The following is an 18,790-nucleotide window of genomic DNA, read 5'->3' as shown; positions in this document are numbered from 1 at the left end:
GAGGGAGAGGGACACAGCTGCTATCTGTCAGCAGGCATGGCTCCTGGCAACTGCAGGCTGATAGCCTCAATGCAAAAGGGGGATCAGGTGGCATGCCGTGGTGTCCCCTGTGTGTGGTCTAGTGAAAATTCTCAGGGATTCAAGGCGCATGTTGTAGTGTATGGTGACAGTACATGTACACGTGACTGAGACTGAGCCCCTTATTACATCCTTTGTTGGATCTCCAGCATCCAGTGAAAACACGGTACACTATAGGCATGTGATACATGTTGAAGTTAGTGGAGGAAAGGTGTTCGTTTTACCTGATCATTGCAGTGGGTGAGGAGTTCCATGGGTCATGCTCTCCTCCAAAAATGGGGTTTAGAAAATCTTACTTTCAGCCTTACTCTGGAGAGGCTTTGTGACTTAGGTTCTAGAATTAAAACCCTTGAGGACACATTTTGGGCAAAGCAGGAAACCTGACAGTGTGCCAGACGAATTGATCATAAACGGGAACAGAGAAACATATGTAGAAAATGATTCTGCCCAGGACCGCTGGGCAGCAACGGCCACATGCGCTCTCAGCATTGCATTCCCCTCAGCCATTGTGTTTCCACAGATGTGACTCAGAGGCTGGCATTCAGGGCGAGTGTTTGTTCAGCGGCCCCTTCTTCCAGCCCCACAAGTCAACAGGCCATCCATCCACTTAACTGCCAGAGTCAGGTAAGAAAAAGAGTTCAAAGGCAGCAACATCAACAGGAAATAAAACATTTTTATTGAATATCTGTGTAATATGTTTAAGTCATTTTGAACAACAATCAGAAAACTACTGGCGAATTCACTACACAAAGTGAAACAAAATTTAAACCACCTCATCAAAAATGAAGGTAAAATACAGCTAAAGGAGTTGGCTCGTGGGTCACGAGCCATATGGCAGAAGAAAACACCCCAACATTTCTACAAGATACAGAGAAAACCCACACATAGAAACACTCAAGCAGGCAGTAAATATACACAAAGGCAACTAGGATCTTTCTAGAGCATCAGATTCTAATACTTTACACAGCTTTGTCAGAAAGGTACATGTGGCTTATCTGAGGATGAATCTTGGTCTCAAAGCAGGTTCGGTCACTGACTTGTGAAAGGTGGCATAATACCAACTAATTCTATGGTGACAATATCCCATGTCTGGCAGTGTTGGAAGAGAATGCATTAGTAGTACTTTAATGCAAGAAATAATGTGTATTCGGCAGCTCGAACCTGCTTGTTTTAAAGTGTCGTTTCAGTGTGAACAACTTAAAGCTGAATACAGTGAAAATTAAATGTCAGTTTCTGGCATTGAAGGAATTTTAAGTCAGTCAACTCCCTCTCTTTAGTGGGGTTTGGTCCTTTAAATTAGGAAGATTCTCCTTTGACAACTCTGTCCAAACTGATATTTAATCTCACATCATGACTCGTGCATTTTCTATTTATGTTTTTTTACAAAAGCATGGACCATCCAGCAAAGAGGGAGATCTTCTTTTGTGCTTGGTGTCTGTTCCAGTTGTAGAGTTTGCTGTGACTGGGCTGAAAGGTCAAAGGGCTTGCCTCTTCTTTGACAAGGAAAGAATGATGACAGGAATTCTAGTTTTCTTAGGAAACAACCCAGTTCGAAGCCTCCCATCAGCCCTTGTTTGAATTCTGTTTGAGTTTTGTTTGTTTGTTTTTGTTTGCTTGTTTTTTAATGTGGCATGATGCCCTAAAGTCTGAACATGAGGCTACTGCTTAGTTTTGCTCCATTTTGTGTTGGTATTTGTGAAGATTGGCCTTCACTCCAGGGCATCACTGCTCTCTGTGGCCTAGAGGTTACAATGGGCCACAGAAGTCAGTGGGAGAAAAGACTGGATGCAGTGTGAGATAACAGGCTGCCCTTCCACAGAGTGGTTGTCTACTATAGTGTGGAAAAATATGGAATATTGCACAGTGCTTGACAAAATGCTGTGTGTTCCTCCCCAGTCTACGAATCTTCCTTGTCCTATGCATAGCTTTTCAGTTCTGAATTGGTCCTTTGTAATGAGAACTGTTTGTGCTACACACACCTTGGGCAGTGCAGTAGAAGGGAATGGCAGTATTGTTTACAATATCACTACGGAATAAATTGAGTGCTATCCACTGAGGAAACTACGTGTCTAAGCACACACGGCAGTCACAGTGTTACACAGAGCAGTCCTTGAAGACGCTTATGGAATGACTAGTAGCTTCATAATAGTGCCATTTACTACATAATAACATTGAAAACATTTAAAAACTCCTCCTAAATCAAGCATCTAGAATACATAAGAGGTTGCTTCAGTTTTCTAGAACTTGTTCTTGGTTTTGTTTCACCTTTTTTTAAAGGACAAATTAAAACTTATGTAAGTAAAAAGAGCATATAAAAAGATCACTAGCTGTCTGTTTTGGCTTAATCGAAGTGCATTTCAGAACTATGGCTAATTGTTGTTTTTTTTTTTCATCTTCTGATGGGATTACAATACTGTCTGTTTACCACAAAGTAATTTTGTGTAATAAGCACAGATTGCTGTGTTAAAAATATTCTGCATTCCTCCTAATCTGGTTTTGTATAATAAAATATTGTGTTACAAAGTCTAGTGTGCAAACCTTTTCGAATTATTAGAGGTGTGAAATCTGGAATAGAAGTCACAGGATGACCGTTTTGTATAAAGGTGATAACGGAGAGCTACTTTTTTTGTTTTTTTCAAATAGTCAGGCAATATTTCAGAAATGCTGACTTCTCCCGTCTTCTTCTCCCCCCACCCCCATCCCTAAACAAATGCACACACCATGCACGCACACACATGCACACTCACGCGCACGCACGGACACCATCCTGTTGTTATTCTATATGCGATAAAATGAAATCGTTAACTCCTGTTCAGTGCTTCTTCAAATGTAAGAGTGAAGCCCTGATTTTAGCTTTGTAAATATGTACAGACGGGTGCTATTCTGTTTTGTGGCTATGCTTCCTGGAGATCAGATCGTACTATGCTGCTCAGATCATACTAATTTGCCTGTGAAGAAATTCTACAAAATTGGATGTGGTGTAAGTGTACCTTGGTACTCAAGTGATTCGATAGAAAGCTCAAGTTTAAGTTGTCCTTTAAGATGTCAGTTTCACTGTACTAGTGCCTTACAAGTTGATATTTTTGCTGGAATGCAGACGATGCTATATTTACCATATAATATATTATCAGCTCTCCTATATCTCAGTCAATTTACATAGTTTAAAATAGAACATCTTATTAAAAACATCTAGATATACACAGATTAGGAAACGCTTACAACATACAAATACACAAACTAGAAATAAATCTTTAGCATACTGGTATGTACAACAGTGTGATACAATAAATAATTTCAGTCATGCTCTATCTACACATCATATTGCTTAAAAGAAGAGTAGATTTGGAGGGCAGTGGTATGATGAAGGACTCAGGGGCTCTCTACGTTTAAATTTGTGCAAATCAAAACAGGATTTGACGTACCACTGAATTGTGTTAGGAACGCATGGCTGGAACAACGAAAGGACCCATCTTACTGAGGTATTTACAGATACTGGCTAAAGAGCACTATGTGAGCAAATGCAGAAAGGCTTCTTTCCTTTACTTCTTGACGGCCAGCATGGCATCGACTTCCTCCTCGACCTGTAGGGTGTGCCACTGGGCGATGGGTCGCCGGGGGTTGGCCAGCATGTCTGACCAATGTCGCAGCTCCGCCCCGGTGCTATTGTAGCCCACAAAGACCTTGCCGATGGCATCGTTCTTGCCGATCTTGTCATAGTCCAAAACAGTTACCACCACTTGCACTTTCTGAAAGAGGACACAAAATAAATATTCATCAGTCAGCGCTAGAGAGACCGCCCTATTACAAAGTTTCCTTGAGACCGAAGGGATTGGAAACAAGAAGAACCAATCTCCAAACACCAGGACAAGGCTGAAAATGACTTGAACACAAAAACCCGAGTCATCCCTATTTTGCCATTATTATGTCATCATCACTGTTATGTGGTCCTCATCATCTCCTTAGCATCTTCAAACTACTCAGTAAATGCCCATGTTTATTCTGTATTTGGCACTGTTCTCAGTCTTTTACATGAACTACTTGGTTACCTCTCAGAATAGGTCCTATTTAATATTGCCGTTATATAGACAAAATGCTGGAGCTCAGAGCAGTTATGTCACCTGCCTGGAGGCATGTGAGGAATGAGTCCTTTGGTCCATGCCAACCAACACACTCTGTTGACTGTGTCCATTGTATTCTCCTCTAAATCCATTGGTTTCAATTGGGTTCAATGTCTCATCTGTGAAATTTGTGACATTGGTACTCAGATCATTTTTTTGGGGGGTTACAATTCCCAAGGCAACCATGTACTGCCATCCCATTTTGGGGGAAAAGAACCAGCATTTTACATAAAGCTACTATAGAATTTTAGCTAATCACAGAATTGTTGTGAGTATAAAATGTGACAGCAGGGTGAAAGTCTTTAAAAAGTAGTAATGATGTAAAGATACAATTTCTCACTCATACATTCTCTCAATAAACATTTATTGAGTAACTACTACTCTGTATCTGGCACTGACATCAAATGGAAATAAGCTTTTAGGCCATATATGATTTATTTCAGAGGTTCCATTAGGTTTTAAGGTTTATTTAATAACTCATTTCTTGAACTGAACTGATGAAAGCAAACCCATACCATTGTGATATGAAAGAAACACTTTTTAAGAACACATTTTAGTTCTGCTTCCTAAGGAATGAATTCGCTTAGTCAAAATATGCAACGGCTCCCATCTAGTAACTGAGTGCAAGGATAAAGGAAGAGCTGAGAGTAAAGCAGAATGCATAACATTTGGTGGCCAGAGTTAAGAAAAGCAGAACATGTAATGATGGAAGCCAGCTGGGTTCTGCCCCTCCAGTGGACTTTGTACTCTGAGGACTGCATTCTTTCCCCAATGTGTGGGAGAAGACACCCAGGTACAGTTTCAGATCAGAGACAACGTTCACTTCTCAAAGTGGAATTTAGAATGTGAAATGCCACACACTGGCAAGAAAGGAGACAAATTTGGGTTTTCCCTTGTGCAGCCTTAGATTGATTCCATTGTCAAGGGAATACCTTCCACAGGCAGGTATTTGGAACTGAGAACAGACTCAGCTTGGTCCTGAGAACTTTTCCCAGAAGAATTCATCAGGATGCAGTCATATGGCAGGAAAGTGGGGACTGGGGTGGGGGGTGGGGGGACATTCGGGGCATTGTGCACAAAGGTAACAAGGGTTTTTGGAGGTTGGAGTGAGTTTTGATTATTCATCTAGGAATGTATTGATTAATAGCCCTCAGGAGAGAATATCCTTATGAAAGCCTTGGATTAATTTTTCCAGCTGCTGATGTAGTTTATACACGTCTTTTTTTTTTTTTTTTTTTTTTTTGCGGGGTGGGGTGAGGAGAGTGCAACATTTTCAGGTGCTTTTGGAAATCAGCATATTTTGCTTCTCTTATATTTCATAGGGATAGAGACAGAAAGACAATCTTATAACCTTCGGGTAAAGGAAATCTAAACCCCTATTATAGCATGTAAAATGCTCAATTATTTTCTCTAGGGAGATGCAAAGACTAGGAAAGCGGCTTCCTGGGGTGGAGGTGGGGGCGGGAAGAAAAGAACAGAACAAATTGACTCCAGCGGCAGGGAAAGAGGGATGCAGTCGAAGGCTTGCTCGTTATTTCTGTGCCTGATTTACTGTACATGGATGGGGCCCAGGCTATCTCTGTCCTGACTGTCTCTGTTCTCTCCTCCAAAATGCTGCTCCAGAAACCCAATGTATGCCTTATTTTTAATGTGCTTTACATTTGCTGCAATTTATAGTTGAAAAGGGACATTTACTATTTCTTTTTTAAAGGTATAGACATGTAGCTCAAAGGAGAAGGTTTGCAGTAGGATTTTTCATCTCCATGGGCTGCCTTCTGTTGTTTTGTGGAATTAAAAAACAAAATGCCAGGAGGTATTAGTTTCCATAGGAAGAAAGTCTTAGAACTCAAAAGGGTTCACTGAACAAATATTGTGAAATAAGTTGTTGGAGAAGATTGAATATCTTAGAGGTTTGCCAGTGGGTCAAAAGCAGTGAGCTCACTGGTTCAGGCTAGTGAACAAATGATTGCGGACAGGGAATCCATGTCTTCTGCAATGTTATTTACTTATGTAACAGCTGTTGAAAGTATTAGGTTGGTGCAAAAGTAATTGCAGTTAAAAAGGTTAAACATAATTGCAAAAACTGCAATTATTTTTGCACCAACCTAATAAATACGTGTAATTTGTTGCCATGTATATGAGAAAAGTTAGAAAAAAGAACAAGCATGAACCAATGTGAGGATGGTGGCATTCTTGATTTTTAAAAAACTGCCCTATACAATATAGTACCTACTAGCCACAATTGGAAAGTAGCTGTTCAAATTTAAATAAATTAAAATGAAATCAAGTTCCTTGATCACATTAGTGACTGGGGTGCTCGTTACCCACAAGTGGCAGGTGGCTACTGTGATGGACAGCATGGATGACAAACATTTCCATCCCCACAGAGTTCTGTTGGATAGCGCTGATATCGAGATTGCTTTAATCTTGTTGTTAGATCCATTTTCTAATAAAATGTTAATTTGCAAAAGAGACAATGTCAACATTGTGAATAATAATGATGGGAACCATTTACTGAGTGTTCCTATGTGCTTGGCACTTTTCTGAGTGCTCTTCCAGGCATAATCTTACTTTATGCCAATTGTTATTGTCCCTGTTTTATATTGAGGAAATTCTAAACCTCAGTTTCCTTAGATATAAAATTGGGATAATAATGGAAACTCTCCCACAAGGTTATTATAAGGATTAAATGAGATGGTGCATGTAAAGTGCTTAATTTGGGTCGAGGCACTAAATAAATATACAATAAATGTAGCTATTATGTTAATCTTCATGGAATAAAGGTGTGATTAATTCATAAAATCCTATATTCTAAGAATAGATTAAAAGTGAAAATATGGAACTAACAAATATCTGCTGACTTTTGTTATTCTGGACCTTCAGAAAGTTTCAAGTTGCAGTGTAGTTTTGAGGCCTACCCTTCACTTCTCCTTCAAATTACTTGCAAACTGTTATATTATTGAAAAGATGGACCCACATCAATTATTTAACAAAACAAAAGTAGTGTTGCTTTAAGCAATCTGACTGTCTGATATCCATTACAGATTAGTATGAAATAGCCCATAATTATTGGGTATAAACTTTGGATTCCAATAGTCTCACTATGGATATAAGATGAGGAAACCTTCAATGTATTTAAAAATTATTAAAAGATCATATACTATCATTGCGGCTCTATGTAGCATCCTATTTTAACCACAAGGTCTTTAATAGAATGCTTCCTATCATAACAATTTTTATCTAGCAAATTAAGATTCCATCTTTACAAAAATACCCATCCACTCCAACTCAGAAACAAGAAGCTGAATTTAAACAATTAAAAATACGACTTAGCCTAATTTTTCTATTTTGAATTGTGTTTTAATGATAAAAGATTAAAGAGGCATATTTAGCACCAACCAAAATATTTCTCTTATCTGTATTTTTTTTTTGCTATAAAGATGTGATATGAAGAATTACATATTATGGACTGGCAGTAAATAGTGAAAGCTCATTTGCTTTTGGCCTTTTACTCTTTGTGTATGTACTTTTTAGGTTAGCAGAGTTGTTCTGTTGATTTTCTCTTTCCTACTTTATTTCTGTTCAACAGAATGCCAGCTGTTTTGGGCTGATGAATCAGCACATCCTGTGCTGTGTGTTTTATCTTTTCCTTCTTGCTATAGCTTGAGCAGCAAATGTGCATGGGAATAAGAATAGCAATTCTAATGGAAGGCATGTGCCCTGATAATTTACAAGGTCTGTGTGCTTAATTTATGTGGATGAAGTTGAATGGGAAAAGAAAATTAGGTTCGACATTACCTGGATTTGCTCAAAAGGTACTTCAAAGCTGAACGACTCATTGTAGTAGGGATTAAGTGTGTTCTTTTTGATTGTTGTCTTTTTCTTCTTCAGCCGCTTGCCATTCTGCATCAGATGAATCTTCACGTAAGGATCTGAAAAACAAACGAAACCTTTAGGAGATCAGAGACACATATTTTAGGTTATAATGTAGCTTATAAAAGACCAAGTAGTCCCAACAGGAAAATAATTGTATGGCATGTATTTAGTAGTTCTAGCATTTCATATTTAATTGAAAGATTTAAAGTAACCTATGGTCCATACTTTCTGCCATGGTAGCATCAATATTTATAGTTGGATTTAAGAGAAGAGAGCGGTGGTGGGCTTGTAAACCAGCTCTTTGGGCAAAAACAGGCTTGACACTTAGCATTTGCTGGTGTCCATGGTTTCGGCACTCTCAGGATAGCTGATTTCAAGCTACTAACAGTTTAATACCTGGCTTACTAAATTGCTGAACATTTAACAGTTGTCTCTGTGAGCTGGTAAAGAACTGGCTGCAGCGTACCGGTGTGCGGGAATAACTCGCGACGGAGAGAGGACAAAGGAGACATTTCATGCATTCATTCATTTATTCATTTACTCAACCAGTGTCAGTTAGGCCTTAGGGATATAGTAGGGAACAGAACAGACCGTCCTTGTTTTCATGATGGAACTTCAGACTTGTGGACACACAGACAATAGGCTTGTAAAGAAAAGAAATGCCTATGAAATGACAAGGTGAGAAGACTGCTCTGGAAGAAAAGAGTAGAATAAAGATACGATAGAGACGACCAGGGTCAGTATGATGAGTCTAAGGTAGGCATGAAATTCTTAGCTCACTCAGGTGAGGCCTCTTTGTGGAGGTGACATTTAAACTGAAATATAAATGTTGAAGGGTGTGTGTGTGTGGAGAGAGAGAGAGAGAGAGAGAGAGAGAGAGAGAGAGAGAGAGAGAGAGAGAGAGAGAGGATCCAGGAGCTGTGCCTGAGCATCCCTAAGTAGACTGGGTAGAGAGAGCTCCAAGGGTTCACAGAAGAATAAGCCATTACACACACAGGTAATGAGAAAAGGAGCAGCAAGATTCCCTTAGCAGTTTTCCCCAAACCTTATTAGCTAACAATCAGGTAATAAGTAAGTCACTGGAGAGGTGAGATTATTCCCATTTACACTTCTCATTGCTAATGGATGAATGACATACTTTCAGGTCACTGAGAACCAATGCCCCAAATCTTTCTACTATTTTCTTAAACATTTTCCTACTTCATATGTAATGCATCTTCAGGATAGAAAAAAAAAAAAATCAGAAAGCAGTGACAAACAACAACGTCAAAAAAGAGAAACATAGAAATCATCCGTAATTTTACGCCCTTAAAATCACCACTGCTAAGCCTCCCAAAATTTCTTTCCTCTCTTTCAGAACATATAGAGCTGGGAGGAACTTTGCAGATAACATAGTCTACCCACAGATTTTAAGAAGACAAAACTGCAGACCAGAAAATGTAGTTTTTAATCTCTCTCCTCCTATCCCCAGTAGAAAATAAACCCCGAACCGCAGAAACTTGGTCTGCCGAATTCACTGATTGAATTTACTAAACAGTACCTGAGACTATTCAGTTTTCGTTGAATGAATAAGTGGAACTTCTGTAGGCCCCCATAATGTCAGTCACCTTACTCTCAGTCCTGTCTTCTCATTGTCCCAAAGCCTGCATTACTTGGATATGTGTAGTTTGGATTTTTTTGTTTTTAATGTTACATCCAGTCACAAGGAGCTCGTGATGAAGATTTTCATCAAAATGAAGACTATCTTTAAAAACCAGACCTAGAGATGAGAAAACAGCTCTGCCAACTAAATATAGCTGGTCAGTTAAAAATAAAAAGTACTGTAATAATTGCAAAGGAATGGAAAATATGGCCTGTTTAATTTTTATTTTATTTTATGCTTTTTTACTGGTCATCTACCTTATCGTTCACAGCCAAGGTTGACTTTTGGTTCAGAGACCTTGTTTGCTTATGAAGTTCCCTGGCTTCTCCATCCCAACCCCTTGTACATTTATACAATGGTGAAGTCTCCAGTGGCTCTTTTGCACTGACTAATACACAAATACTCAATACCCTAAATCAATGTTTCTGTCTCCTGTTTGTGTGTTGAAACTTCAGCCTAACTAAGGCACAGGTTTTCTCAAGAAAAGCACAATTGATTGTTTATTTATTCATTTAACACAGTAAATGACAAGAAAATTCCTTGTGCATCTGCCATTTGAGTAAGCAGATTAAAAACCCGATTTCAGATTTCAATATGAGCTCCGATGTAATGCGATTAATGCCTTGGGGAGAACAAGGTCGTTTCGAAAGGGCAATCCTCCAAGTCCTCACTGAGGAGGCCAGGTTTGAGCTGACAGGAAGGAGGCAGTCATTTGACCATGTAGTGGAAGCCTGTACCTGCCAAAAAGAGCAATACATGTGAAGGCCCTAAGGTGCACGTGCTTCCATGTGTTTGGGGAACAAAAAGAAGGCAAGCGGGGAGAGGTAGGTGGTGAGGTCCGAGAGGTAACTCTGCTGATCTGCGACTTTCACAAGCAAACTCTGCCAGTTCTGCCAACGATTCAGAGGTATTCTATCATTTCATGATACTTAAAAGAGAGGATTGAGCGCTGGGAGAGGAGCAAGTTTGGATCTGTTATGAATAGGTGGTATCAGCCTTTACCTTTGCAGATTCATTCTCATACTGGTACCAAAGAAACATACTTTGCAGGCAAAATTCCCATCATACTCATGACCAAGGCTGGCAGTCACGCAGAGATCTTATTCTTTTTTCACCCAGTTTTATTGAGATATAATTGGCATAACATTGTGTAAGCTTAAGGTGTACAATGTGATGATTCGATATGTGTATGTGCTGTGAAGTGATTACCACAATAAGGTTAGCGAACACATCCATCACCTCATGTAATTACAATTGTGTGTGTGTGTGTGTGTGTGTGTGTGTGTGTGTGTGTGGTAAGACCATTTAAGCTCTACTCTCTTAGCAGCTTTTAAGTATGAAATATAGCATTACCAACCGTAGTCACCATGTTATACGAGGTCAGACAATTAAGTTCACGAACTTGTTGCAAGGATGTTGCTAACCATTTTTTTATATCAGAGGGATTTTTCATTATGAATTTGTACCAAATGGACAAACAGTTAACCAAGTTTACTATTTGGAAGTACTGAAAAGGCTGCATGAAAAAGTTAGACGACCTGAACTTTTCGCCAACAATCCGTGGCTCTTGCATCACGACAATGCACCAGCTCACACGGCACTATCTGTGAGGGAGTTTTTAGCCAGTAAACAAACAACTGTATTGGAACACCCTCCCTACTCACCTGATCTGGCCCCCAATGACTTCTTACTTTACCCGAAGATAAAGAAAATATTGAAAGGAAGACATTTTGATGACATTCAGGACATCAATGGAAATACAACGACAGCTCTGCTGGCCATTCCAGAAAAAGAGTTCCAAAATTGCTTTGAAGGGTGGACTAGGTTCTTGCACTGGTGCATAGCTTCCCAAGGGGAGTACTTTGAAGGTGACCATAGTGATATTCAGCAATGAGGTATGTAGCACTTTTTCTAGGATGAGTTCGCGCATGTAATTGTCCAACCTTGTACATTACATCCCAAGATCTTATCTTATAGCTGGAAGTTTGTACCCTTTGACCAACATCTCATTTCCCTCATGTCCCCATTTCCTAGAAACCACCATTCTACTCTTTTTTTTATGAGTTTGTCTTTCTTAAATAGATTCCACATATAAGTGAGATAATGCAGTATTTGTCTTTCGCTGTCTGACTCATTTCACTTATTGCAAATGGCAGGAACTACTTATTTTTTTGTGGCTGAATAATATGCTAGTGTGTGTGTGAGAATGTGTGTATGTGTGTGTGTGTGTGTGTGTGTGTGTGTCACATTTTTAAAATCCATTTATTCATGGATGGACACTTAGGTTGTTTCTCTGTCTTGGCTATTGTGAATAATGCTGCAGTGAACATTGTGCATGGGGACTATAGATATCTCTTCAAGACAGTGACTTCATTTCCTTCGAATATATACCCAGAAATGGAATTGCTGGAACATATGGTAGCTCTATTCTTAATTTTTTGAGGAACCTCCGTACTGTTTTCCATAGTGGCTATACCAATTTATATTGCCACCAATAGTGTACAAGGGTTCCCTTTTCTCCATATCCTCGCAAGTACTTGCTATCTCTTATCTTTTTAATGATAGCCATTTTATCACGTGAGGTGATATTTCATTATGGCTTTGATTTGCAGTTCCCTTACGATTAGTGATTTTGAGCATCTTTTCATGTATTTGTATGTGTTCTCTGGAAAAATACCTATTTAGAGCCTCTGCACATTTTTAATTAGCTTATTGGGTTTTGAGTCCCCCGCACCTTTTTTTTGCTATTGAGATGTATAAGTCCCATATATATTTTGGATATTGACTTCTTATCTGATATACAGTTTGCAAATATTTTCTCCCTTTCCATAGATTGTTAGAGGTCTTATTCTTTATCAGGTTTTGTCCATGGGTAAGTCTTGACTGTCTAAGCCTGATATGTTATGTACCCATGGTGGGCGTATTTGAGAATCTTCTTGGTCCAGGTGTCTGAAGTATTAGATTGCTTCTCCAGTTTCTCCAGTCTTCTTCATTTGCATCCACTCCTTGATTGGCTTGATTTCACAAGTGTCCTCTGGTTCTTTCACTTCACTGAAGTCTTGTCCTGAATTCTGCTTCCTTTGGAGATGACCCTAATCCCTTGAACTCATTAATAACTTCTTCTGGGATCTAGACCTTGCTCCTATCTCCTTAACAATGGCTGAGTCTTCTAAATGGAAATAAACCCACCTGAGTCACACCCATGCTGTAAGGATGCACATTTTATAGTAAGGATCACCTCTCTTGCAAAGTGGGACTCTGTATAATTAAATTTGTTCTGTTTTAGCAAATCCTCAAATCATAAAGCAAATCCTTGTGAATTCAGAGTCTCTTGGTGGCTTAGAAGTCCTGGCCCTTGCATAACAGGACATAATTTTATGGAAATGGTAAAACAGGCTGTAATGAGACTCATTGGTGTTGCTTTTGCTTTTCTTGAGTACAACAGCTGGACCCCATGTGTGGCGCCTAAACTTCCATTAGGTTTTTGTAAACATGTAAATACCATGGGTAAGTGTACAAGCTATAAAATTAGGCCACCGTCCTCAGGGAATCCATTTCTCTCTGGCTTCATTGCTTTGCCCTGTCCCCAACAGAAGCACTGATGGAACTCGTCACCATCGAGATATACCAACAACCCTTCTTCAACACCATTTACATAATCCCTGTTGCCATTGAAACAAATGCAAGACTTGGGACACTTTGCTGCTTTTATTTGTTTAGCTTACCTTTAAAAAGGTATAGGGCCTCTTTGTTTTTCTAACTTTGATAGAAAGGAAGGTCTGTTTTCTGATGTCTATCTAGTCTCTAATAGTATATGACTATAACTTTTCAGTTCTCAAAAACGATAGACTGGAATCAGAAGGAAGGTTCTTCATTCCCAATAATAAACTGCAGGTACATTGAGTACAGATTTATCACCTCATTTTGGATGATTTTCAGGTTTATTGTTTGGTTTTGTTATTGATGTAGCTTGGCTACCCTTCAATAACCATTTGTCAGGCTTTCTTTTTATCTGAAATCAGCTTAACTGGACTTTATCTCCTTTCTGTTGTAATAGCTGTTATGATTTGGAGGTTTTTCAGGACACTGTAATGATTCACCCTCAAACTTTTATATGTTGACAAGACTTTTTAATATACAAAATTGGGGGTTTTGTTCCTATGTTCACAATTTTGGCAGGGTGGATAATAGCTCCCCCAAAGGATGTCCCCATTCTAATCCTCAGAACCCAGTGAATATATTAACTTATATGGCAAAAGGGGCTTTGCAAATGTGATTAAGGTTAAAGATCTGGCGATGAGAAGATTATCCTAGATCATCAAAGAGGGCCTGATCTAATCACGAGTCTTTAAACATGGAAAACCTTTCCTGGCTGTGGTCAGAAAGAGATGTGGCAATAGAAGAAGGGTCAGAGGTATGTTACGTTGCTGGTTTTGAAGATGGAGGAGGGCGCCCACACACCACAGAATGCAATGGCCTCTAGAAATTGGAAAACGCAAGGAAATAGATTCTCACCTGGAGCCTCCAGAAAGCAATGCAACCCTGCTGACACCTCCATTTTAGCTCAGTGATACCTGTGTCCGACTTCTAACCTTCAGAAATATCAGATAATTAACGTGCTGTTTTTAAACTAACTTTGTGGTAGTTTATCATGGCAACAACAGAAAACGAATGCAACAACCAAAGTCGAAGAGAAGGTTCTTTTATCTTGCGAGGTTTGAGGACAAGAGTTAAATTTAAATAGGTCTAGAAAATGAAATTTTGGAAATAATTTATATTCTGTCCAATCTCCTAAAAATGATTATTCGGTTCTTGAAAGCAAAAACCTTCAAATAGTTTATCTTTTTAATTAAAAAATTGTTAACTAGAGCATACAATCAGAAGATGAATAGTCATGTACAGATGTTTCCGGATTCATGGTAAAATTAGTGAAAATGGATGAAATGCTAGAGAATAATTTGTAAAGTCAGATTAGGTTTAATATAATAATATTCCTTTATATTTTTAGAGTACTTTAAGGTTATAAATGTTTTAAAATTTTGTATCATCTCCTTTAATCTTTACAACAATCTCAGTGAGGAAACGGGGGCTCAGGAAGGCTGGTTCCCCCTACCCCCGAAGCAGTCAAACCAGGGTCTTCTGACTCTGAATCTGTTGCTCTTTGTGATATGTTGGGGGAAACAATTTAGTATAGCGTTTACAAGTATAGTCCTGGAGCCAGACTAACTCGACTCTTGGGTTTGCTACTAGCCGTGTGGTCTTGGACAAGTTATTTAACCTCTTTGTGCCATAGTTCTTTCAACTTCAGTTCGTGAGGATGATAACACCTAGCTCATAGAGTTGTGAAGAGTAAATTGAGTTACTACAGGGAAAGTGTTTCAAAGCGTGCCTGGCACATATTATTATTAACTATTATCACAGTTTTGAGTAAGGGCTGACATCTAAGTCAGCATGTACATAGCAGACTCCCCTCCAACTCATTTTCCTGAATTGGTATCCACAGTTAGCAAACGGGGAAAAGTCTTTCCATTTCTGTAGAAGTCAGCCAAGCTGCTCCAAGTGCCAGAGTGACTTCTGAAAAGAAGTATATCCACTCTAAGCCACCGGGTCATTAATGAAGAATGTAATGAAGAATTTAATCATGTATGAGATGAAAGAGAAAGGGAGAGCTTCATTCATTATGTATGCATGCATGTATAAGGTGGTCTTGAGGGGTGAGATGGGAAACTAATTCAACATCTTGTACAGTTTCCCCCTGCTCCTGAAGTCAGTAGGTTAAATTATATAGAGCTGAAAAGTTAAACTTGAGAGTTGCAAGTGTACACTTATTACTGAGGCTCTAGGATAATGTGTCAAAACGATGATTTATTGAGCTTTCTTTCCAGATACGGAGGCCAGCTAATGTTTACACACTTAGGCATATTACGCATAAACCATTTATTTTCCTTATGCTGCTTAAAATGAGAAAACGAAACAAATGAAAAAAAGAAAGCCGTCAGCTTTGAAAGGGTAATACAGGTAACCCTCATATAACATGGTTGTTAGATTCCTAAAAATGCCATGTTATGCGAATCCATGTTATATGAAACAAAGACCTAGTACAAAAAAGGGGGTTAGGTTCCAAAAATTTAAAAACACACTATTATATTTTTATAATTAAGAGACAAATCTTTATTAAAGCAATTTTCACCAAAAGTATAACATATTAATATGTATTAAATAATGTTTTCTTCGTCATCACTACTAAGCACCATTAACCATTAACCGAAGGCATTCTCTTTTTGACAAGATATCTTCATCCTCTGAACTTCCTTCAGCATTATCTTGACTTCTTTTCTGTACTTTTTGCAACAAATCTGTTATTTTAGATTGCTTGCTTTTAGCTGAGAGATCTTTATAAATTTCATTATATGGTGCTAAGCATTTGTGAAGTTCTTTCTTAAACTTTGTGCTTCTTTCAGTGAAAGGATCTTCATTTAGGAAATTCTGCAGCCAAATCTGATATGACATACACGCTCGAATGAAAAATTTCAAATGAGATATCTTTTGCTCTTAAAAGCTTTTATTACGTTCCGTGTTATTTGGGGAGTTCCCTAATTTTGAATGACATATCTTTTGCTCTTAAAAACTCTTATTATGCTCCATGTTGATTGGGGATTTCTCTAATTCCCAAATCATGTTAGAGTGAAACCGTGTTCTAGGATGCCGTGTTGTATGAGTGTTTTCCTCAATTCGTGAATCATGTTAGATCGAAACCGTGTTGTAGAAGTGCCATGTTATATGGGGGTTATCTGTACCTATTGCTTGTTGGAGAAGGGTAGTATCTATAACTCTTCCCTTATTTCCTGTTAATTCCTTTCTGCCATGAGAAAATTTTATAGCCTTGTTTCTTCTTTCTGATTTCCACCTAACCTTAGGACTCTGCCTTTCTTTTTTTTTAACTCTTTCCTATCCTAAGTGGGGAATAGGAAATCATTGTATTAGAGCTCCAATGATACGATTTGCTGAGTCTTTTATTGTACGTCACCACCAAATCTGTGAGACTTGAAAGCATTGACTATGCCATGTGAGGATCCCAGGGTCCCAGGATAATGACCAGATAGAATGCTTTGGTCTCTGTGGCCATTTTCAGAGATCAGGATATAGACCTCATTTGACTGGTTTTGTGATTGCTTGGTCAGGTCCAGCTTAAGAGCGACTCTGAAGGTAGAATGGAAATTCTACAGCTCTGCCAGTGGGCAGCTTCTTCTGAATATAATTCATGGATTGGATGTCTGATGTCAATATTTTGTTTATTTTGTCCCTATTTGGCATTAATCTTGAATGGAAATCCTCTCACTTAAGTCTCCCATATTAATTGGTAGGAGTTTCCTTTCTGAAGGGTTTCTTCCAATGACCAATTCCTAGAAGGCTGATTTAGCCATGATGCTCTGATATTTAGCTCTAGACAGAATGAGTTATCATCTACCCATCGTCCTTCAGGCACTGCATCCCATCCCACTCACCTGCCTCTGATGTTCCCTGGATACAATGAATCTGCCATCCTCTTTTGGTCAGGGAGTAAGAACGGTGATGACATATGTATGCCCCTATTTTTCTGTTGTTTCAATTACCAACCTTCTCTACCATCTACCATGCTGTACAAAGGCTTGGTTGATTTGATGACTGTCTATGGAGGTGGTGGGAATGGGGAGGTTGGCAGTCAAAAGGAACTCTAGAAGTTCTCTCACTTCCAGATAATTATTATTTTTGTTTCTGCTTAAAATTTTATCTGGTATAATATTTTTTTAAAATTAAAATTTATTGGGGTGACAATGGTCAACAAAGTTACATAGGTTTCAAGTGTACAATTCTATAATACATCATCTATACATTGCATTATGTGTTCACCACCCAGAATCTGTTCTCCTTCCGTCTCCATATATTTGAGCCCCTTTACCCTCTTCTACCATTCCCTCTCCCTCTTACCCTCTGGTAACCACTAAACTATTGTCTATGTCTATGAGTTTTTGTTTCTTTATTTATTTGTCTTGTTTCTTTGTTGCCTTCAGTTTTACATCCCACATATCAGTGAAATCATATGGTTCTCGACTTTTTCTGTCTGACTTATTTTGTTTAGCATAATAATCTCAAGATCCATCCATATTGTCGCAAAAGGCAGTATTTCATCTTTTCTTATGGCAGAATAGTATTCCATTGTGTATATATGTGCCACATCTTCTTTATCCAATCACTTATTCAAGGACACTTTGGTTGTTTTGTATCTTGGCCACCGTGAATAATGCTGCAGTGAACATTGGAGTATATATATCTTTATGGATAAATGTTTTCAGATTTTTTTGGGTATATACCCAGGAGAGGGATTGCTGAATCATATGGTAATTCTATTCTTAATTTTTTGAGGAACCTCTGTACTGTTTTCCATAGTGGCTGTACCGATTTACTTTCCCACCAGCAGTGTATAAGGGTTCCTTTTTCGCCACAGTCTCTCCAGATAATTATTGACACAACCTTAGCAGGCATTATCCACTTGTTACGGACTAAATGTTTGTGTTCTCCCAAAATTTATATGTTGAAACCCTAAACCCCACTGTGTTGGTATTAAGACATAGGATCTTTGGGGAGTAATTAGGTCATGAGGGTGGAGACTTGTAAGAAAGGATGTGAGAGAAGTGATCTTCTCTTCGCTGTGTGAGGATACAACAAGAAGACAGTTGTAAACCAGGAAGAGACCTTCACCAACAACCCGGCCAGGCAGCACCCTGATCTCACACTCCCAACCTCCAGAACTATGAGAAATAAATGTTTGTTGTTTAAGCCATCCAGTCTATGGGATTCGGTTATAGCAGCCCTAGAAGATTATAATAGCACTACTTCTGCTAAACAATCCTTTGCTTTCCTCTTCTTCTCTCTGCGCATGAGCTGACCCTTCTTTATTTTCTTCTGTCCTTTCATCTGCCCCAAGACTCTCAGACATATTTTATAAACTTAATCATGTTTGATATTATTTTAACACTTAATAGGATTTTTCTCTACATTACCTTTCTCAGATGTCTTACAATGCAACCTTATGCTT

General features: G+C 38.7%; 1 protein-coding gene across 3 annotated transcripts in view; it reads right to left on the bottom strand.

The window, feature by feature from the left end:
• Positions 1 to 733: 733 nt before the first annotated feature.
• SYT1 (synaptotagmin 1) overlaps positions 734 to 18,790 on the bottom strand; it is a 510,235-nt gene continuing 492,178 nt past the window's right edge. For all 3 annotated transcript variants that reach the window (XM_074325375.2, XM_074325377.2, XM_074325376.2), the window contains 2 exons: positions 7,995 to 8,128; positions 734 to 3,824 (listed from right to left, as the gene is read on the bottom strand). In XM_074325375.2, coding sequence (XP_074181476.1) covers positions 3,618 to 3,824; positions 7,995 to 8,128 — 341 coding nt within the window. In that variant the 3' untranslated portion in view covers positions 734 to 3,617. The remainder of the gene's footprint in view (positions 3,825 to 7,994; positions 8,129 to 18,790) is intronic.

Source organism: Rhinolophus sinicus, chromosome 1 (assembly GCF_057876585.1).
Source record: "Rhinolophus sinicus isolate RSI-liver-muscle chromosome 1, RSI-T2T, whole genome shotgun sequence".
In the NCBI taxonomy this organism is placed as follows: Eukaryota; Metazoa; Chordata; class Mammalia; order Chiroptera; family Rhinolophidae; genus Rhinolophus; species Rhinolophus sinicus.
The sequence above is the reverse complement of the archived record's forward strand: the minus strand, read 5'-3'. Positions and strand labels throughout refer to the sequence as shown.